General features: G+C 42.2%; 2 protein-coding genes across 6 annotated transcripts in view; both read right to left on the bottom strand.

Annotated features, from left to right (window-relative positions):
* The window catches only part of atf7a (activating transcription factor 7a), a 39,835-nt gene extending 28,297 nt beyond the window's left edge, over window positions 1-11,538 (bottom strand). The window contains exons 1-3 of one of the 5 annotated variants that reach the window (XM_088361874.1): window positions 11,292-11,538; window positions 10,581-10,720; window positions 912-983 (exon numbers count right to left, since the gene is read on the bottom strand). In XM_088361874.1, the coding sequence (XP_088218000.1) occupies window positions 912-959 (48 nt within the window). In that variant the 5' untranslated portion in view covers window positions 960-983; window positions 10,581-10,720; window positions 11,292-11,538. Of the gene's footprint in view, window positions 1-911; window positions 4,718-10,580; window positions 10,721-11,291 lie in introns of those variants that run through there. The other 4 variants (XM_088361864.1, XM_088361855.1, XM_088361844.1 and 1 more) reach the window with 4 other exon arrangements.
* A 4,850-nt stretch (window positions 11,539-16,388) lies between these two features.
* On the bottom strand, window positions 16,389-21,778 carry asb8 (ankyrin repeat and SOCS box containing 8). The gene is made up of 4 exons (XM_088369404.1): window positions 21,599-21,778; window positions 20,703-20,869; window positions 20,514-20,618; window positions 16,389-18,637 (listed from the first exon to the last, which is right to left on the bottom strand). Exons 2-4 carry the CDS (start codon window positions 20,829-20,831, stop codon window positions 18,002-18,004), a joined length of 870 nt encoding a protein of 289 aa, XP_088225530.1. The 5' UTR covers window positions 20,832-20,869; window positions 21,599-21,778; the 3' UTR covers window positions 16,389-18,001.
* Between the last annotated feature and the right edge of the window lie 852 nt (window positions 21,779-22,630).

The following is a 22,630-nucleotide window of genomic DNA, read 5'->3' as shown; positions in this document are numbered from 1 at the left end:
AATCAGATATGGCCCAAATTAACATAAAAAGGCATTACATATAAGGAGTCTTCTGTATTCTCCTTCACATCCACAATGCTGAAAAAAATTATTTGTAGTAACAGTAAGCCTAAGACTAAAGAAAACATGAGTTGGTCAAGGGCATATTTACGCATGTTTAGACTTTTCAATTGAGAAAAAATTGACCACATCTAAATAGAAACAACCACAGCTCATGACAAAAAAAAAAAAAAAAGATCTCACCAAATCGTATGCTTGGATAAACACGCAAACCTTTACGGATAACATTTCCAACACAAATGGAAGACATTGTTTCTGTTTATCCAATAGTTGACAAGTAAGAAGCCGCTCATGTGAGTTCCACAGCTGCACACCAAATGCTGACATCAAGCAAGCTAAATGAATAATGATGTTTACATCACAAGAGTGTGTTAAATGGAAAGCAATCCCTAGGTGTTCACTGTGCCCTGAGAGCAAACAACAACAAAAAGCAACCATTTATTCAGTTGACAACCAAATTTGAGACACTCTCGCCTGCAATTGTCTTCTGAATCGCAAATGATTCTTAAACACACAAAAACTTTAATGCTCCAGCCCAGGAGAGCTAAGCAGTCACCAAGCCTGCAACACACATTCTAAGTGTGGACATCTCCTGCGTGAAATTCAAGTAGACTTTTGGAGTTGCAGGGAAATCAGGACCACCGGCATGTGAGTCACTGGCGGCCACAGCTGCAAATTGTGTCTGCAGGCAGTCAGGGACAGCAGCAACAGGTTGCAACAATATCGCTCTAATTACTCACAGGAGCTTCCGGACTGACTCACTGCTGGAGGAGACAGCAGCGTCTCTCGCAACGCCAGCGTCTTTGAATACACACAGCCGTAGCATATAAAGCACAAGAGAGCAGACTCACCTGTCCACAGCCAGGAGCATGGCACACAAAAGGTCGGTCGTCGCCCATTTTTGCAAAGAGCTTGCAATGCAACTGCGGGAGAGAAGAGGAGAACATGACTGGGCGGTTTTTCGCTTGATGCCCCTTCGGTCCAAGAAGGTGGCTATTTAAAAACAACCCCTGTCAAGGAGGGAAACACACAGTAAGGCAGCGAAAGCAAGTTTCCCTGATGATATTTCCTCCACACGACGGGGGCTTCTGCTCAGCCAATGATTAGCCGGCAAGCAACATCTCATGCTTTCTCATCTTCTGTGTCATTTGCTCTGTAACCCCGCCTTCTCTCATGCTGTCCAGCTTAAGTTTGTCTGACAACTCGCTGATAGTACAGGCAGATGACCCGTTGTGCATTCTTTAAATTTATGACAAAGTGCAGAACGGCTGGATAAAAGGGATGGGCGGGAGTAGCTCATTTGTGACGACTTGGGCTTTGGAACCAGAGGGTCATGTTTCATGGGTTGCTACAGACACAATGTAAAAATAGCAAGTAGTTCTTGGAGAGATGCGAGCCTGCTTCCTGGCTATTGTCGAGGTGCCCTTGAGCAAGGCGCCAACCCCAGTCCCCAGCTTAAGTGATGTGAAAATGTAGCACTGTGTGCACGTCTCTTTCACAGTGACTGCGTTCTTTGTATGCCAGCATTTGTGTGAAATGATTCACTGTGGGGTGAGCACCAAATATACTGCTGACTGACAGTTTAACAAAAAAAAAACAGTTTCTGTTACTATACTTTGACTTGTTTACAACATTTTCTTATGTTTTGCTTTTGGTAGACATTTCTCAAAGTCCCAAATCTAATTCAAATGCCAAGGCATCTCATTTCCAGTGACTAAAATAAGGAATAGGGATGCAATCAACGATTATTCAAACATTAATGTAATGATGAATGTCGATGAATTGGGAAATAAAATATTTCTTAAACCAACATTTCAAGTCAAAGGCCACCAGGTGTGAAATAAGTTGCAGTTTTGTGCGTCAGTCTCCATCGCAGATATACGTACGTGCTAGACACCCGGTCTGGTTCCACCAACACATCGGTGCCAGGACCCTCACAAAGTACTGAGCCTATTTGGGAAGACAGCGGTGTGCACATGGGACTCTTGCCAAGTTCGTTAGAGGAAGGGTGTGGACTGCGAGTGGCAAACAACACATTTGTGTGGGGGAGCAACACATTTCAATTTTACTATAAGGACACGCAAGACAAACTTGGCGAGAACCAACATTAACTGTCACATTTGATTTTTGGGTCAAGTCCACCATAAATGCCTAGAAGGACATGAGTGGAAAAGAACATTTTGTTTTAGGATCATGGCGGATGTTCTCCACTAGTGGGTCGGGACCCAAAAGTGAGAAGTGAGGACAGCGAGTGAAATACATGTATTATTATTTTGATTATTCCGGTGCAGCACAGAGGTGAACAAGTATCCACATGAAACATATAAGGTAACTTTTGGAAGCAAAAGAAAACCTTACACACACACACACACACACACACACACACACAAACATATATACACACACACACACACATCGTCAAGCAGAGTAAGTCCAGTTCTTAGTGGACTAGGGCTGTGCTGTGTGTCAGCAGGTATGCCGCAAAGAAAGAGGAGTTTTACTTTTGGAGTCGATGGAGGGTAAGAACCGTTTGATCTCCTGAAGCACATGATGCTTACGGCTGCCAACATTTACAAGCGATTTTTCTAAACCGGAAGCCCAAAGGTACCGATCATATGCGGACCCGGCAACTTTGGATGCACGGACCCGTCTGCAGTTACAAGAGCGTGAGTGCCAGCCCATGGAAAATAATTGTAACATTTTTAAAAATAAAATGTATTACTTAGACTTGATTTATTTTCCAGCTAATTTTGTGAATCATTTACCCATCCAAATTATGTCAAATTTAGCTGAGATTCCGAAAATAGACATACAGATGTAAATAAATAGCCTGTATAGGTCTATCCTTCGGTGCAAAATAAAATATTCCACCAAAGCAGTGATGCCCGAGTTGTTTCTTGGTTATACTGATGGTCCCTTGGACAAAACCAATTGAAAACCCCTGCATTAGGGCATATCGTCCCTTGCAAAACAGACCAAATGGTTTCACACTTTGCCGTGTACCATTGCATCCTTAATGTTTACAACTGCTTGTGTGAGTTGCGCGCCAGACGTCTGGACTTATACACACTTTATATACAATCCATATACACAAACTGCATTATTTTCACCGTAGAAACAGAAAATAATATGAAAAAGCTGCAGAGAAATGAATGTATCCACGTTCTGCTCAAGTACTGTACTAAAAAGCCAATATCTCTCGCCTCACTTTTATCCCCATCGATTTTATTCGGGTTGGAAAAAGAGTAGCCCAGAGGTCTTAGCCAGAATTTTAGAAACCCATTCAAGGGCGTATTCGGATTTCTGCGTGTGTTTACATGGAGTTTAAAAACCCGAACACTGCCCTTATTCCGTTTTGAAAACGATTATTGACTGCATGTAAACTTAGTCAATATAGCCTCCCTGGAACTGCTCACGTTTTGAGTGACATTCATGAAACACTACTCGCTTGTCGTCATTTAAAGACGTGAAGAACACACATTTGTGTGTTTTGATTTTCACTTTCATAAACAAGGTTTTGCATAAAGACAAAGTGCTTGCATTCAACGATTGATAGATGCATGGTGAAGCGAATGAACTGTACACACTAGCATTTGAGCATGTAGCAAGGGGCAGGTGGATTTTAGCCCATCTGATATTTTTGAAATAGAATATGTAACCCTTTGACAAAAAATGGTATTGTTTTTATACATTATGCTTCATACAGACGCCACTGCAGCAAGTTAATTGAATGTGAAATAGTCGGAATTACAACATATAGTTTCTATGCAAAACTCTCACCAGCAATGCTCAACACACTGCAGATTGAGGCTAAAATTTTACCTGGCTGTCACTATTTTACACACAAACTAAAGTGAAGTGTTAGTTTTTAAGTGTTAGAACACAGAGACATCCAATCACCGGTAACAGGAACACATAAATATATGATAAGGATTAATATTCTCATTAATTGATTAATTGAACGTTTTGCGCCACGCAATGCATTATGGGGACAGAGTGACTGGATCATATGACAAGACTGTGCAGCAGTGTGCTGACTGCAACAAACCAGCACGTACAAGCAAGGTGCAACTGTGCTCTATGTTCATTAGTGTCACCAAAAACAAAAACAAGAACATTATCAAGATTTATGCTCTAAGTAAAGCTCATGAAAATCAATTGAGAATTGAGCAAGCTATGGCTTATTTTCAATGCACATGCATTGCTTTTAGATGGGAACGTCACCACCATCAGCTCACTTGCATTAGCATTCAGTTTTGTTGCGCTCCACTCGTATGATTTTGTGTGGGTGCCATCCAGTGTTCAGATAGAGAAGCTACAGTTGGAAACTGGTTACACCTAAATCCCGATTTTACTCGCTTCAATCCTACGTGACTTTCTTTTTAACACGGTTTGGTCATGGACTCCAATTTTTTTTGTCGTTAGTACATTTTCAAGTACCGTATTTTCCGGAATATAAGTCGCTCCGGAGTATAAGTCGCACCAGCCATAAAATGCCCCAAAAAGTGAAAAAAAACATATATAAGTCGCTCCAGAGTATAAGTCGCATTTTGGGGGCAATATATTCGACAAAAGTCATGAACGAGCAACAACAGGCTAAACGATAGCAACAACAGGCTAAACGATAGGTATGCTAACGTGACAAACACAAACAAAGAGCTGAGAACGGGCCTGACTGATTAAGGACAACTATTACATAAATAACATGTTTATAAACCCATCTGTGTCACTCCAATTCATTAAATAGCAACAACAGGCTAAACGATAGGTATGCTAACGTGACTAACTCAAACAAAGAGCTGAGAACGGGCCTGACGTAACATATAGAGTGATTAAGGACAACTATTACATGAATAACATGTTTATAAAACCATCGGTGTCACTCCAATTCATTAAATAGCAACAACAGGCTAAACGATTGGTATGCTAACGTGACAAACTCAAACAAAGAGCTGAGAACGGGCCTGACGTAACATATAGAGTGATTAAGGACGACTATTACATGAATAACATGTTTATAAAACCATCGGTGTCACTCCAATTCATTAAATAGCAACAACAGGCTATACGATAGGTATGCTAACGTGACAAACACAAAGAGCTGAGAACGGGCCTGACGTAACATATAGAGTGATTAAGGACAACTATTACATGAATAACATGTTTATAAAACCATCGGTGTCACTTCAATTCATTAAATCCATCGATCATTCTTTGTCAACAATGGGTGCGCACGGCTGAGGGCGCTTGCATTTCAAAATATTCCACAGGCTCATATAACGATAAATAAACTATATTTCAAATAACTATGATACAAGCCAATAATATTATCAAACCATCCGTGCATTTTAATTCCATTAAATCCATCGATCAAATTCCTCGTCCTTTGTCAACATCGCCGCGCGTGCGCCCTGACGTCAGCCTCGTCTTTATTCCACAGATCTACTATATAACTATATTGTAGCGTTAACAAAGTACAAGGATAGACGTGGGTTTGGTAAACGGCTCTTTATTAAACAAAACAAACTTCCAAGCGTGTGGCGGCGTGGACTTCCAGACAGACCGGGCATGCGTAATGGCCATGTCCGAGCCCCGCGCACCGTTCGCGGACAACCACTCGGCCGAGCGCCGGCCCCGACTCAGTAGAGTAGGACCGGGCGTGCGTAAAAGCCATAATAGTTTTTCAAACCTTCTATGTCACTCCAAATCCTTAATTCCTTCAAACTCTTTGTCCTCCGTGTCACTTAGAAATGATCACCGCTAATGATGCCGGTAGTCCTTGTGTGGGCACGTTTGTATGTAAACAACCGCCGCGCCGCGCTACTGACGTCACTTGAAATAGTAATCCATTGTACATCACGGTTCTCCAAACTTTCTTTCTGCTGCTCGATTACTGTTTTCAGCTGCATATTTTACAACTTGAAGTTTGTAACCTGCAAAATATGAGTTTCTTTTTGGTGCCATTTTTCTTAAGCCCACCCAGTTGATGAGTCACGGCCAACGGTGAAATTTAGAGCGCCCTCATCCAGTTTCGTCTGAAAATATAATTTTTTTGGGTTGTTTTATCAAAGTCAAAGTCTGCTTTATCGTTGATTTTTTTTTTATATACTAAGACACGCGAAGAGATTGAAATTACGTTTCCACTATCCCTTGGTGAGATAGTACACATATGCATACAAGCAACACAAAAAAAAAAAAACAAGAAGGCACAAACAATGAATAAATAAGAGTGTTGAATAAATGATAAATAAACAAATAATAATAATAAATAATAATAATAAATATAATAGGAGCAAAAATGGAGCAAGTGTACATACAGCAGACAGTGGACTTGGATATGGTGCTTTAAAGTGTTAATTGCTTTATTTGATGTTTTCTCTATTTTTTATGTTTTGAATATGTTCAAGATAAAGATATAAAAGCATGTGAAGTGATCAACTATACTAAAAATAACATGGGAAGTGGTCAACTATACTTGTAAGTGATGTCTTAATTATCAAGTAAAAATTTGTGAAAAAAAAACATATATAAGTCGCTCCTGAGTATAAGTCGCCCCCCCACCCAAACTATAAAAAAAAAACGTGACTTATAGTCCGGAAATTACGGTAGTATTTTTAAATAAATGATATGAGGACCGTATAAAGCTAAATGACTAGTGCTTAAACCATAGCACTAATGATTGATGAATTTTACATGACCAATTTAAAAGCTTTTGATAATAAGAAGTCGGGCTGTCTGATCTTTCGGACCACTTTATTGCAGTGTTAGGGATAGCTAGGATTGTTTTTGATTCGGAAAGGGGGAAGTTCGCGGAAGCACCTCATCTACAGTCACTCAAGTCAAAAAGCGTAGCCTGACACAGTAGTAGAATGAGTAAGTGGCTGCTTATTTCTCTCTTCCATCCAATTCAAATGGCATCAAAATGATTTGATGTGTGTGGGAATTCACGGTGAAGGACGGCAAAAGTACCCCTTCAGCTGTCCAACAACATGCCTGACCTAAATTAACGTTACAAAGGAGCCCTTCTGCTTCATAAATATATACCTTTCCAAAAAAAAAAAGACTTTCTATAAACTTTCGGGGTGAACGCGATTCCCAAATTCTGGACCCCGAAGTCCACGTACAATCAAGATTTATATGTCAAGTGCAGAATACGTAAAATACATTCAAAATCACAAAACCTTAACTATTGCCAAAAGTTACTCGAACCACTCTCCCTCTTTTCCTTATGTAATTATTTTAATTATATTTATCCACACATCCATTATTTTAACCGCTTTATCCTCACAAGGGTCGCAGGTGGGCTGGACCCTATCCCAGCGGTCTTTGAGCAGTAGGCGGGGGACACCCTGAACTGGCTGCATTTATCCCTTAATGAATCAAGAATTGGTCTGTTTTTTATACTAAAAGCATATAAATTCAACAATGTTTTCAATCAAATTAATGAATTGCTCAGAAAAAAAGACCAGGTTAATCGATTATTAAATAAAAATCAGGTCACTGTAGCTCGAACATTCAAACTTTTACATTGAATCCATTAATCGTTATGAGTATTGGTCTATCACACTCATGGAGGATCATTTGGTATTGGAATTAGCAGCATAAAGGTGATCAAAACAGCCCTAGTTTTAAGGCATATCTAGGTTTACTAAACACTAACATTTAACATTTATCTTGTGTAATATTGTTGTTATTCTGCTGTTATCCGATGCTGACATGCAGGTAGTTGTTTGTGTGCATTTTGGCCGTCTGCGCGTACGGGTTATTTCAGATGTTTCTTCAGTAAAAACAAACTCGGTGCAGAGTGCCGTCAGAAACAAATTATTCAATTTTGGTTATTCCCTGGATATAAAAGTGTGTGTACTTCTAAAAAGAATAGTGTTGAAAATGCTAGGATCTATTGTCGGACTGTTTTAATCCCATTTATTCCAACACTTGGTATCAAGTGTGCTTACTTTCACCTCCTTTTATTCAAGGTGTAATGGAGGTCTTTAAAGATCCAAAGTGACACAGTGGTCTTTACTTCAAAGTGTCCAGATATTTTATTTCCACTTTCCCATTGAGCTGCTCACTCCATTTAACTTGGGTTTCTCCGACTCAGCAGGTGTAAGGGAACAAGTCTTAAGCTATAAGCAGCAGCAGCCACGCGGTGTTTGATGCCGCTTGCTAGGAAACTGGCTAAACAAACTGTATTAATAGCTCACGCTGCAGCCATGACGTTGGAATTGGAGGCTTAAATTGCCAGAGGCTAGGGAAAGACCCCACACAAAATGAAAGGAATAAGAACGCAAGGGGTGGAAGAACAAAAGTTGGCTATTGGTCCACAGCGGGAACCTGAGGTGCTGTTAATATGGTTTACGACCTTCTAAAATGGGCGTGTACGTATATTTATGTAAGCAAGTGGACCTGAGATTTGGACACCAGAACAAATGAAATTTGATACCCATCACTGATCTAAAAGCCACATTCATACTATGCAACCACATCATGCAGGACAATCCAGAAAGGACAGAGGTTTTTTTTTCCCAATAAAGAATGAAATATTTCAAGCTGTATTGAACATGCCCTCAAACTACCCCTTTTCTACCCCTTTTCATGGGAAATCCTCAAAATGATTCGCAAACTTGGGGCGCCATGCTCCATCCACATAAGATGTCAAATGAGAACCTAAAACACATACATTTTCACCAGAATCCACTCGTTTGCAAGTATATGTGAGTTTTGGACATGCTGATGGCCCCAAAAAGGCTGTTATTTCATCAGATGAATATTAGTTGAAACTAGGCGCATTAAACTTTGATGCCAAGTTCCACATCCCTTAGTGGTCCCCAACATTTTTAGCACCACGGACCGGATTACTGTCAGACAATATTTTCACGGACCAGTGTTTGATGACGTCACGAGTTTTGCGAATAAAACTTCTAAAAACAATTCTAGAAAATCGAATGTCGAAAGCATCAATAAATCAAATAATCACTGCACATTGTTTATAGACGTTTTCTTTGCAAAAATCGTCCATGTTTGAACTACAATCTCATTTCAGCAAAACAGACCAACCACAATCCTAAACGTCATCGTACTGTCTTTCCAGCCAATCATATAGCAGAGCAACAACAGAAGTCCGTTACCACATAAACGTCACTATCCCAACTCAGCCTTCAACCCTTAGTTCCAAGGGGGAATTCTGTATGGGAACACCACAGTATAATATAATAATAAAACATGAATCCACTGTGTATTCTATGCAACTTTACTTGCAGCATCCTCATAACATCGTGCCAACAACATTGAGTAATGTTATGTGATGTACACATCACCGAGGTGTAAAATAATGCAAGTTATTTATTCTTTCTTGTGCGGCCCGGTACCAAATGATCCACAAACCGGTACTGGTCCACAGCCCGGGGTTTGGGGTCCACTGGCTTAGATGACATACATTTTCAGAGAAAAAGCTTCTTGCAAAAATTGGTGAGCAATTCATGGCATGTGCTCAAATGCCAATAAGTGGAAAACAAAACTATGTGACATTGCGCTCATGTCGCATTTATATGGCTTGTCCAAATTTGTGGACAGTCCATTACGCCTGTTTGTAGCCCTCTCTATAGAATACAAAAGTGTGCCAAGAACATGACCTTCATTCACCTGATGAAGGCGTTGACAAGCATATATTTGAATGCCGTGGCGTTGAGCAGCTCAAGTATCAATACTTAAACATATCATCATTACTTGGGACAAACTACAGGCCTGATCTTGCAGATCCTAAACTCCACGATACGGCAGCTGAGCAGATAACGCACTTTTGTGACGTCCAATACGCGCCAAAGACAGAAGCGTGCATTGTAATAACTTGTTCGTAAGCGCGCCAGAGAGTTTGCCGTATTTTACCATTGTTTTTAGTCTGTATCAATTTCAGACAAACATCACCCCGCCTTTTACCGTAATACGGCAGCCGATTCTCTTCGATTGGCTTGCGAGCACGTCAATCAATAACATGTAAGGCAATCAAAGCCTCCGAGACTGACACTCGGATCGTCGAGCAGACGCTCATTGGCTAAAAGCTTCGAAATCACTTTTGTATTCACGAGACAGCAAAAAAGAAAAAAAGAAAAAAGAAAAGAAACAACTAATGGCTAACTGCTGTGCTAGCATTAACAACAGGCCAAAAGCACACTCGGCGCGGTTAATAACATCGTTATTGACAGTTTCCGAGATGACAGCAGTGTTAAATAAACGCCAATGCACACGTAACCGACTTGAGCCGATGTGCTTGACACACTTTACGAGCCGTCAAATTTACTAAAGTCAGGGAAAATAAACTAACATGACTTGTTAGCGGACTGACACTTTGAGTTCAAAGCGCGTCCGAATGAAAGGTTAGAGCAGCGACAACACTTGACGTGCACTATAAAAACACCAACATAGCATGAAAACGAGCGTGCAAAAAACTACTTCAGTAATGGCTAGCATCAGGGAGACATTCGTGTAGAATTCAAATGGTAATAAAGTGTTTACAAACTCACTCTTGTGCCTCTCTCTCTCGGGCTCTCCTTTCCTTTCCCCTGGAATTTGACACTCCCCTTGACGTCGAGATATCGCGAGAACTGAAGTACGTCACGCTGTGGCTCATCGGCCGCCCAAGTATCCGCTCATCGCTCCCGCTCTCCAAAATAAAAGTAAAAAACTACTAGAAAAGTTACATCTTATCCATCGAAGCAGGAATAAAAGGAGACGCGTCAAGCAATGAATAATAGTATAAAAACTGTCTAATACAACAACTGTAGCCATATACAATGAAGTAAAGGAAAAATAAATATCTGATATCTTGAAGTTATTACCTTAGGGTTTATCGTAATAGGTAAAAGATGATCACGCTCAATTTGTAAAACACAAATTGGGCATACTCAACTTTTTCCATTTATAGTTTACACATTCAAACACGTCTTTGATTAAAATGTCCTTTAAACAAGTTAGAAAATATGCAATAAAACGATAGCTTTGTTGGTTTCATTTTTAATTAGAAGGCTATGGAGACCCACCACAGGAATTTTGAATAAAATTTTATTTTGCGTGTTCGCATTTTTCCATTTCTAAGAGTGATACAAGGGTTTACCAAACTTTCTTACCTTTTTTTAAATGGCTCAATTGCTTGTGTATAGTTTTGGAGGTTTTGAGCCATGTGCGGTTGGTAATAAGAGAATGTGATCAAAGACAAGGAACGAGAATAGTCTTACCCGTGGAGTGTGTGTCCTCAATGAATTAGAGTCACAGTAGGTTGGAAGAATCGGATTTGTAGATTGCTAGCATGAATGTATGCTTTCTTCCAAATTGTGTTCCACCTTCTTTTGTCTGTGTGACGCTGACGCTGCTGTTGCGGCTATTGAGGAGCGATTGTGACGTTTGCGTCACTGCGCTCTTTTGATCTGCTCCATTATGGTACTTATAATCTTATATATTAAACAAAATACACGAGGAAAAAGGACATACAAAGCTGGGATAATAAGGTCAATGATAAAGTCAGCTGGACCGCAGGCTTTTTGATGGTACGGTTAAAAGGCTTCAAGGAGATTCGAGACGCGATTAAATGTGCCCGCGTGTTTAGTGACTTAACTTTATTGTGTTGATGTAAGCCTTACATCATTCGATTTCATTCTCCGTAAGGGTTATGAAACTTCATATTAAGGCAGCCCTAAATTTCACCTCAATGCCCTTACAAGTTATGGTGATAACATTTACTACAATGATTATAAACAGATTCTTTTGTTCAGACAAAAGTTGCAGTCGAAACTGTCAGCATATAACAACTAAAACTTTTATTTGTCTGAACAAAAGAATCTGTTTATAATAATTACGGAGACGTGATGAATCTCATCGAAATAATTTATTACGATGTTTTTTTAGCATCAACCCTGAGTCGTACGTACACTTGGACCGCAATTTTGCGAAAATGCTCCTTTTTAGTCTCTGGAATGCGCGCTCTGCTATTACACAACTCAGAATGCATTGCGATAGCTGGTGCTATCGTAGTTACCAACAATTCTGTTGGCACAGACAGTTCTCCAGTGCTGTGTTTCTCAGCCTTTTTTCATACACGGCACAGGTTTTCATCGAAAAATTCTCGAGGCACACCACCAACAAAAAATTGTTAAGTGTTACACCAGCTTCTATATTAAAAATAGTTATATTACAACAAAAGACGTTGTGAAAGTGCTATTTAAATAAAGTCCTATATAGGTATATATATATGGAGAGAGAGAGAGAGAGAGAGAGAGAGAGAGAGAGAGAGAGAGAGAGAGAGAGAGACAGAGAGAGAGAGAGAGAGAGAGAGCCAGACAGACAGAGACAGAGAGAGACAAAGAGAGAGTGAAATAATTGAATATGAATAAATAACTATATATTTTCTAAATTGTATTTCTTTTTTAATAAAAGTGACACTTTTATAAAAATGATTTAGAGAATGTAAGGAATAAGCGATCAAAAGTGATTAAAATCCAAAAGAATCAACATGACTTTGTTTACTAGCTCTATAAATATTGCGACAATAAGAACAAAGTCACATTTAAAGACGCTCTGCTGTTCTGGCAGCAGCTGAGTAGTGATCTAATCACAGTCAAGGTGACATGACTTGACTGTATTTTATGCTGGTGAAAATGAACAATCCAGGCTCTCCGATTGAACTATATGCTGGGATTTCTGTTAGTTTGCAAATTTAACACGGCCGCCAGAGTGTCACTGTTATCAAAAGCACACAGCAGCAAACTGAATATGTGCCGATGCACCACAATCGGGCCAACACATCACGAAATCTCAAGCTTAGTAAGTGGCTGACCAGGCCTTGCGCTAATTGACCAGTGGTTTGGCGATCCAATTTACAATGCGCTCCGTAATTAATAATGGACAATTTCCCACAGCACAGCTGAATATCTCCCATGGCACATCAGTGTGCCATGGTACAGTGTTTGGGAAATACTGCTTTGTGCAGGTCATTCGAATCACGTTTACGCTGTCGTTTTATTTGAAACATGTTCTGAAAATAAAATCACTTCTCAAAATGGCGTCACTAGTTCGCTAGCGTCGATGAACAAATCATTGCACTGGCTTCCAGAAAGACTTCGTAAAGGTCAATCCACTCGTACTTGCAGTTTAATAAACTTGTTTAATCAATTATTAAGTAAATTACAAGAGAATAAAATAACAGTTCGAAACATTGACTATCTTACGTGATTTCCTCTGATTGAAGCTTACACCATGTGTCCTATGTTTGTTTCTTCTCATAATCGTTAACTATGACACTGTAATTGTTTAGTTTTAAGTAGTTGTGTAATGGGGGCGGCTCGGTGGGGCACTGAGTAGCACGTCCGGCTCACAGTTAGGAGGGTGCGGATTCGATTCCACCTCCAGCCCTCCCCGTGTGGAGTTTGCATGTTCTCCCCGTGTCTGCGTGGGTTTTCTCCGGGCAGAACGGTTTTCTCCCACATCCCAAAAACATGCTTGGTAGACTGATTGAGCTCTCCAAATTGCCCCTAGGTGTGAGTGCGAGTGCGGATGGTTGTTCGTCTCTGTGTGCCCTGCGATTGGCTGGCAACCAGTTCAGGGTGTCCCCCGCCTACTGCCGGATGACGGCTGGGATAGGCTCCAGCGCGCCCGCGACCCCCGTGGGGACAAAGCAGTACAGAAAATGGATGGATGGATAGTTGTGTAATGGGCACCTCTGATGTATCCACCATTATCTTCTACCTCTTATCCGGGGTCGGGTCGCGGGGTCAGCAGCTTTAGGAGGGAGGCCCAGACTTCCCTTTACCCAGCTACTCCCCAGTCCTGCTCATCCCGGGGGACCCCAAGGTGTTCCCAGGCCAACTGAGAGACAGTCTCTCCAGCTCGTCCTGGGTCATCCCTGGTGGGACATGCAACACATCCCCCAAGGAGGCGTACAGGAAGCATCCTGAAGACATGCCCGAGCCAACTCATCTGGCTGGAGGAGCAGCAGCTTCACTCCGTGACCCTCATGGATGACCAAGCTTCTCAGCCTTTCTCCAAGGGATACCTCAGATACCCTGCGAAGGAAACTCATTTCGGCCACTTGTATCCGGAATCTCCATAGGTGAGGGCAGGAACGTAGATGGACCGGTAAATCGTGAGCTTCACCTTTCGGCTCCGCTCCTTCTTCGCCTCTTGTCTCAGCTCTCTCTTCGCCACAGCGGACCAGTACAGAGCAGACGCTGCAGCGATCCACCTCTCGACCTCACGTTCCATCCTGCCCTCGCTCGTGAACAAGACCCCAAGATACTTGAACTCCTCTACTTAGGGCAAGAGCGCATCCGCAGAGAGGGCATTCCACTCTGTTACGACTGAGGATCATGGTCTCAGATTGGAAGGTGCTGTTTTAATCCCAACCGCTTCACACTCGGCTGCTCCAGTGAAAAGCACCACATCATCTGCTAAAAGCAGAGATGTGTTCCTAAAGTCACTAAACCAGACACCCTCAATGCCTCGGCTGCGCCTAAAAACTATGTCAATAAAAGTTATGAACAGAATCGGTGACAAAGGAAAGCCTTGGCAGAGTCCTCCCCTCATCGATAACAAAACCAACTCACTGCCAGAAATGCGGACCAAACTCTGACATCGGTGGTACAGGGACTGAACCGTTCTTATCAGTGGGTTCGGTAACCTGTACTCCCGAAGCACGCCCCACAGAACTCCCAGAGAGACACGGTCAAACGCCTTCTTCAGCAACAAAAAACTTGTGGACTGGTTGAGCGAACTCCCATGCACCCTCGAGGAATCTGTCGAGGGCAGGGTATATAGCTGGTCCACTGTTCCATGGTCAGGATGAATACCACTCTGCTTCTCCTGAATCTGAGATTCGACCTCCCGACGGACCCTCCTCTCCAACACCCCTGAATAGACCTTACCAGGGAGGCTGAGGAGTTTGATTCCTTTGTAGTTGGAACACATCCTCCGGTCCTCCTTGTTGAAAAGGGGGCCGACCACCCCAGTCTGCTAATCCAGAGGTACTGTCCCCGATGTGCTCGTGATGTTGTAGAGGCCTGTCAACCAGGACAGCCCCACAACATCCAGATTCTTTAGGAACTCCGGGTGGATCTCATCCACCCCCGGGGCATTGCCACAGAGAAGTTTTTAAACTACCTCTGTGACTTCAACCCCAGAGATTGGAGAGCCCACCTCAGAGTCCCCAGGCTCTGCTTCCACCGTGTAAGTGGAATTGAGGCGGTCTTTGAAGTACTCGCCCCACTAACTCATAACTTCCCGAGTCGAGGTCAGCAGCAGGCCATCTCCACTGTAAACAGTGTTGGCGGCGCACTGCTTCCCCCTCCTGAGACGCCAGACAGTGGACCAGAATTTCATCGAAGTCATCAGGAAGTAATTTTCCATGGCCTCGCCGAACCCCTCTCATGCCCCTATGTTTGGCTCAGCGACTGCCGAAGCCACGTTTCACTTGGCCATCCGGTTCCTGTCGGCGGCCTTCTGAGTCCCACAGGTCAAAAAGGCATGATAGGACTCCTTCAGCTTGACAGCATCCCTTACCGCCGGTGTCCACCAGCGGGTTCGGGGATTGTTGCCACCTTACAACCACAGCTTTAGTCGGCCGTCTCAACAATGGAGGCAAAGAACATGGTCCACTCAGACTCAATGTCGCCACCTCCTCCAGGATGTGGAAAAGACCTGCTGGAGGTGGGAGTTGAAGCTCTTTCTGACAGGGGATTCTGCCAAACCTTCCCAGCAAACCCTCAATACATTTGGGTCTGCCAGGTCAGACCGGCATCTTCCCCCAGCATCGTAGCCAACCCACCACCAAGTGGTGATCAGTTGACAGCTCCACTCCTCTCTTCACCCTAGTGTCCAAAATATGTGGCCGCAAATCTGATGACACCATTACAAAGTCAATCATTGAACTGCGCCTTAGGGTGTCCTGGTGCCAAGTGCATACACCCTTATGTTTGAACATGGTGTTCATTATGGACAATCCATGTCGAGCACAGAAGTCCAGTAATACAACACTGCTCAGGTTCTGATCGGGGAGGTGTGTTCTTCCCAATCACGCCTCTCCAAGTCTCACTGTCATTGCCCACGTGAGCATTGACATCACTTATTTTCTACCTCGCATACCAGCTCGGGCTCTTTTCCAGTCAGAGAGGTGTCATTCCACGTCCCCTAGAGCCAGCTTCTGTAGCCAGTCTTGATTGGATCGCCAAGCCTTTGGCCACCGCCCAGCCGATCCCTTTGGTCCCTCCCACAGGTGGTGAGCCCATGGAAAGAGGGACTCATGTTGCCTTTGCCCGGCCATCAGACACTCATCTTCGAGCCCCTGCTTCCAGGACGTCTGACGTATTTTATTTAAATGACTACCTGATGATGACTATTGATGTACACAAAAAATGAAAAAGTACATTACATTCATTAAAGTTACTTCCCCCCAAAAAAAGATGCTTTTGTTGGCGTAAACAAGATGCAGCTTTAACATGATATAAACATCTGCAGCACCACAACACAAAGCCATTCATTTTCAACTTAGGTACATAATACAAAGCATATTGTGTAAATCTTAAAAATATTAGTAACTTAATTTTCATTATAGTTACATTAGAGACAGTTTAAAACACACACACACGCGCATACACAAACAGAGCGAACGGTTCGCTCCTTGATGGCAACTTTGTTTTACGTTGAATTGCACACAGAACAGCAGGCAAGGTGTCGTGTTATCAGGCGAGACTTAGGTGATCAATTTGTTACCCATCATTTGTTACCTCAGTAGTGTAAAAGACAGTGATGATCCCTGGAACAACATGAAATAAAATCTCTCATCCTTGTTCCGTGCATTAAAGACCGCCTTGACAGACTAAGTGCTTGGAATTTTAGAGGTGCCTCCATGAATTATAGAACATGAAATGTAAATGGTGCAGCGATACACCCGTGTGACATTCTTAAACACACTTCACTGTAACTTCTGGTCACATTTCATCAAAAGCTACATTCTTGACATGTCATGCCCCTTTTCCACTGTAACTACATTATCATATTGTTAGTAACTGTTCTGTCAGTGTTCCAAGCATAGCAAGTCAATATCATATCAGTACATATTGAAACTTGTCAAGAGTCAAACACACGAGAATCTCTTTACTGTTGTTAAGCCTGTATCTCAGTGAGCCGCAATTATTTGCGCATGTAGTAGATTTGTTTTTTTTCGTCAGGAATCTTAAAAGGTTGCAAAAAGTTGCAAACACTTTTTCTTGTTGAAAAGATCAAATTTTATTTGCGACAAAAACAAAAAACTGTTGACGAATGTCGAGTGAACGTCTGTGAGACGGTTTGCGACTTGCAAACTGATGGGGGAGAAACTCCCCCTCCCCCCCAAAAAGAAAAATCAACATTCTTGCGCGAATCCTTGCCAACCTTTGCAGTTCAGTGAGATATGGGATTTAGCAACAAAGATTAATTTGCTATCCTCTTATGATACATTGAGGCATGAAGGCGTATTTGGGCCACATTCGGGAAAAAAACTGTATACTTCTTAACAGTATGACTGATTTCGTGATACGAGTTTACTGGTATTTTTGGTGGGATATTTAATTTAATTCTACAATTTTGATTAGATCCAAATTCAAAGACTCTCCCGCTGTCCATGTACTTTTGTTCTAAAATACTATACGTAATCATATTGCACTAAGTGCCCAAAACAATAAATTACTTGTCGTAAAGTACTTGAATGCCTGTCAATGTTAATTTTTTGTCTTCCAATATACTGATTACAGCTGAATGAGTCACTTTCGTAAGTATGTCTTGTTTAGACTGAGGCGCTAAGTGCAGGGCAGTTTTCAACTAGATCGCCTTGATCCAGTTCTGCGCAGTGGAAAGGGGGCATGAGAGGCTGTTGTGTTTGTTTGAGGCAAGAAGAAAAACTCCGCCACAACCCATCGCTGTCTTAGTCTCTGAGGAGGAGATACTCCTTGATGGTCTCTGGTAGAGGAAGCTCTTTGACTGCTGTGGGCAGGAACCGCACGCCAAGACTATGCCTCACGGCACAGCGTGCCAGAGAGCGCAGTGTGGGCGCCTGGGCCACCATGCCGGTGAGCCTGGCAAGCAGCTGTGGATCCTTACTAAGCTCTTTGGGAAGCGTTCCGTCGGCCCGGCGGATTTTGAAGTGCCCGGCTGCCCGACACAACAATTCCAGGCATTCCTCCTCCTGTTCGGTGCCCAGGCCGCGTGCCAAGAGGGCCACCAGTCGGGATATGGGCGTCTGGCCCTTCAAGTTGGTCACATGCACCTGTGCGCCATAGTCCAAAAGCACTTTGACGCTTTCCAGGTTACCCTTCATGGCTGCCCAGCTCAGTGGCGTATCACTGTTGTAGTCGCGGGCATTGGGGCAAGCCCCGCTGTCGAGCAGCGCTCGCACACACTCAGGGTTGTCTTTAAAGGCGGCCCAGTGGAGCGGAGTGTCCTTGTTGCCATCCAGAGCGTTGGGTTGGGCCCCGTACTCCAGCAGCAGCTCCACACAGCTCTCGTCCTTCTCTGCTGCATAGTGGAGCGCCGTACGGTTGTAGCCATCTAAAGCGTTCACCTGACAAAATGCAGAGATTACACTAGGGCGGGACATACAATGCAAAATCCAAATTCCAATACAAGCCCAGTGTGAGGTTTTTATATGCTGTATTTACGTTTCAAGGGACATAAATCCTATGACCTTACAACCACAAACGCCCAAATTAACTAGCCTTATCGACTGCATATCACTTTATCCATGTTTTTTTCCCCACCAAGAGTGAATTACTTTTTTTGCCTTAACAAAAGTCAAGTATGTCAAGTATGAGGTTCTCAAGGCACTTACATTTGTTGAGGAAAACGTTTTGAAGGCGCATTGACTCATTGGAGAGCCAAACATGGGAATCACCTCTCGCAATAAATCCATATTTCAAGTGTGTCTTCTGTTATTATCTATGAATTGCATCTTTCTATTGTGTTGAAAGAAACACAAAAGGCACTTGTGTTGAATGCTCAGTGGGCCCTTTCTAATTGCAGAAACTTTCCAAATACTTTTGTTTATTTTACTTATTTTGTTAGCTTGTGGATTTAAAATTAGCGTCACTCTACCCGGATAACAGGACGTGTCAAGAGTTAGTCAGAGACAGATGTAAAGAATTTGGTTACTTTTCAAAAAAAAAAAGAAAATATATATATCAGTCTCAGCAAAAAAAAAAAAAAACATTACATTTGTACGGCCCGGTCCAAAGCGGCCAATGGCCTGGTACCAATCGATGGGCTGGTGGTTAGGGATCGCAGGTATAACGCAGATAAGCGCTTTCCATCAAATGGGAGCTTTCATTTGTTGGACTGTTTCTTTTTTTTGTTTGTTTTTCCAGAATGACGATTGACCGACTGACAGAAGCCCTTTTCAAATAATGAGTATGGACCGACGAAAATTTGGCAAATTGCTCACCTCTGGCTATAAGTAAAATAAAAAAGACCCACAACACAGAGAAGCCTTAAAAAGTGAACCACAAGAAACGAGCATCCACTATTCGCAGTCAGCAGTTAATTATCGACACACCCCAACAGAGAATATTTTTAAAAAAATTAACCCTCTAATGTACCATATTTACATTACATTTTATTGTCAATGCATTCCCTGGAGTTTAGATTTAGAGAGAGTGTCTTTATAACGTTTATTTGTGTCGTTTGGGCAGATGCTGGTGCATAACTATCACTGGTTGGTGTACAGTACAGCAATCCCTCACTATATCGCGGTTCACCTTTCATGGCCTCGCTGCTTCACAGATTTTTTTTCACAGTGCATTGTGTTACGGCTTCAGAAGAAATAGGCACTACAGAGCGGAGTCAGGCGGCAGTGGCACAGTCAGAAGCGCAGTGAAATATGCGTGATTCACAATTTGTCTATATAGTACGTAACTATATAGTGCGTACTTTGCATTGATGATTAAAACTCTTTTACTGTTGTTATTTGTAAGAAAGCGTTTACTTCTCTTTGTTAAACAAATGCTTGGGCCTGAAAACAGGTTTTGTTATTTGGTTTCAATGTTATACATGTATAATAATGGTAATAAAACAAAGGTTTCTACTTCACGAATTTCACCTATCACAGGTTTTTTTTGGAACATAACCCCAGCAAAAAACGAGAGATTACTGTAATTCAGTGATGTCAAGCTACCATAGATCAGGCATCAGATGCACTTCCATATAGAGATATCCAAAACAATTTTTATCCACATTTGGAAAAGGCGTTTTTGTGATCTGCTGATAACTAATGTGTTTTTTTTTTTCATTTCTTTTTCACTGCCGCGATGCATCTCCCAACTGTGCCACAAAAATTCTCAATGACTTAAGAGGACATATTTTGTAAAAGTGACCTTTGAGTTGCTTGCATGAAAACAAATAAGTCTCCGGAGCGCCTGCCCACTCATAGTGTGACACATACGTACCTCTGCCCCCTTCTCCAACAGCAGCTCCACACAGTCAGCATCAGCAACCATGCAGGCGCAGTGCAGGGGCTTCAGTGTGCCATGCATGCGGTTCACGTCAGCACCCTTTGTGTGACATATTAACAACATCCATCAACACAAAAAATGGGAAAACATATTCTGGCTATATAGTCAGACAAGACAGGTCACCTTGCGAATGAGATCCTCAACGTTGTCATGCGGGAAGGAACGGATGGCAGCGATGGTGCGGATGAGCCGCTCGGACAGGGAGTATTTACTTTGAATGCTTTGCATGATGTACCACATAGTAGAACTCATGTGTTACTGACGACCATGGCACCCATACAGGGGTGACACTGTGGCACATCCACACACAGGGTTAAGTGTAAGGAGGGAAACACAGCAGCAGTGCACTGACATCAGCAACTCTTGCATGGCCTGCTCAGGGTGCATCGAAGGAAGGGGTGGGGAAAACCTTTGTGCTGAAGGGCCACGTTTGGTATTAAATCAAGCACATGGGCCAGATCATTGTTACATTTTATTTAAAATATCTTTGTAAAATCATCCATTGTAATTTATTGTATTGTTATACCTCTAATTACAGTTAATCATTAAACTTTGGGAAATATTGACAGAAAACAGGTGACACGCATTATATTGCATGTTACATTGACATAGTTTAACAATAAGCTTACATTACATATGATACTTAAATGTGGCTATTGAATGTAAATGCATGATCCGCCACGTTAACATTACTCACGATCCAACGCCAAATGAAAATATATTGTTGAAAAAGGATGCACACGTTATACCGTGGGAATTCGTTTGATAACCACACAGCACCTAGAACAAACTGACGACCTCATTTTGAAAAATGTTTGGGCTATTTTTGCACCACTGTCTTCAGTTCGGCAAAAGATAGCAAGCTCGCTAGCTAGCTAGCGAGCTAGCAAGCTAATGCTGTGAGCATTGAAAACCAAACACCAGAGGCACGTAAAACACAAACGACAACAATTTTGAGTTCTTAGCGATGGACCTTCCTTCGACCCTCTAGAAGTGGACGGTTGAAGGCGAATACGTACCGTTAGTGATCAGCAAACTGACGCGTTTGACAAGCTGCCTATTTAGAGGGACCGTTTATTTGCTACTCGGTTTGACAGACAAAAATAAGACGTCATCGTCACATGTGACCGCGCCCCAGGTTCCTCGACCACTGCACTAGTACAAATCGCAGTGTGTGTGTGTGTGTGTGTGTGTGTGTGTGTGTGTGTGTGTGTGTGTGTGTGTGTGTGTGTGTGTGTGTGTGTGTGTGTGCGTGCGCGTGCTGTGTGTGCGCGTGTGCTATCGATATCTATCTCTCTCTATGAAATATTTTTTTCTGTAAATTGATCAACACTGATTGAAGGTAACTTAAGGTATTTGTTTTCATGAGAATTTATTTTAAAACCAATTCAGCAACTGATTCCAAAATGCTTTTCAAAGAAAACAACACCAGCATAGATATGAGAACAAGCAAGTTCTCTTAAATGGAAACTCCAGCGACCTGAAAATTTACACCTAATGGGTGCCACTTATTGGTCAATATTTAAAAATTCTAAAATTCATGTCACTAAAGGAATCTGTTGTCATTTAAGGGAATGAGATTTATGACAAACTGGCATAGAAATGCATCTTGTTTCCTCGCTTGCTTTGTCACCTTCTGCTGTCCCTTATTGTCTGATAGTGTCTGTGATCAATTGCCGTAAAAAATTATATGCACATTCCTACTCTTGTTCACTTTAACTTATGAAAATGTGAAAGCGTTCTGCACAATATTATGGATTTACGTATGTAAAATCAAATGTTGTTCTTGTGAGCAAAACCCTCCATCACCTCCGCAAAATTAAAAAAATAATAATCTAACTATTGTGTTGATTTTTATAGATTTAAGTGGCGAATAGGAATGTGCATGGGAATTTTGATAGTTTTCAGACGTTTAGCGACGTAAAAGTTGTTACAGCTCCACAGTCAGACAGGCAGACAGGCAAACAGACACTGCAGATAGTTCCCACTCACTCCGACATGCCTTGTCAAGGCACGACTATTTTTTGGCGGCGAAACAGACCAGATTAGCA

This window comes from Syngnathus floridae, chromosome 2 (assembly GCF_059516105.1).
Source record: "Syngnathus floridae isolate MCC-2025c chromosome 2, RoL_Sflo_1.0, whole genome shotgun sequence".
In the NCBI taxonomy this organism is placed as follows: Eukaryota; Metazoa; Chordata; class Actinopteri; order Syngnathiformes; family Syngnathidae; genus Syngnathus; species Syngnathus floridae.
Note: the sequence above shows the minus strand (reverse complement) of the source record. Positions and strands in the feature narration are given on the sequence as shown.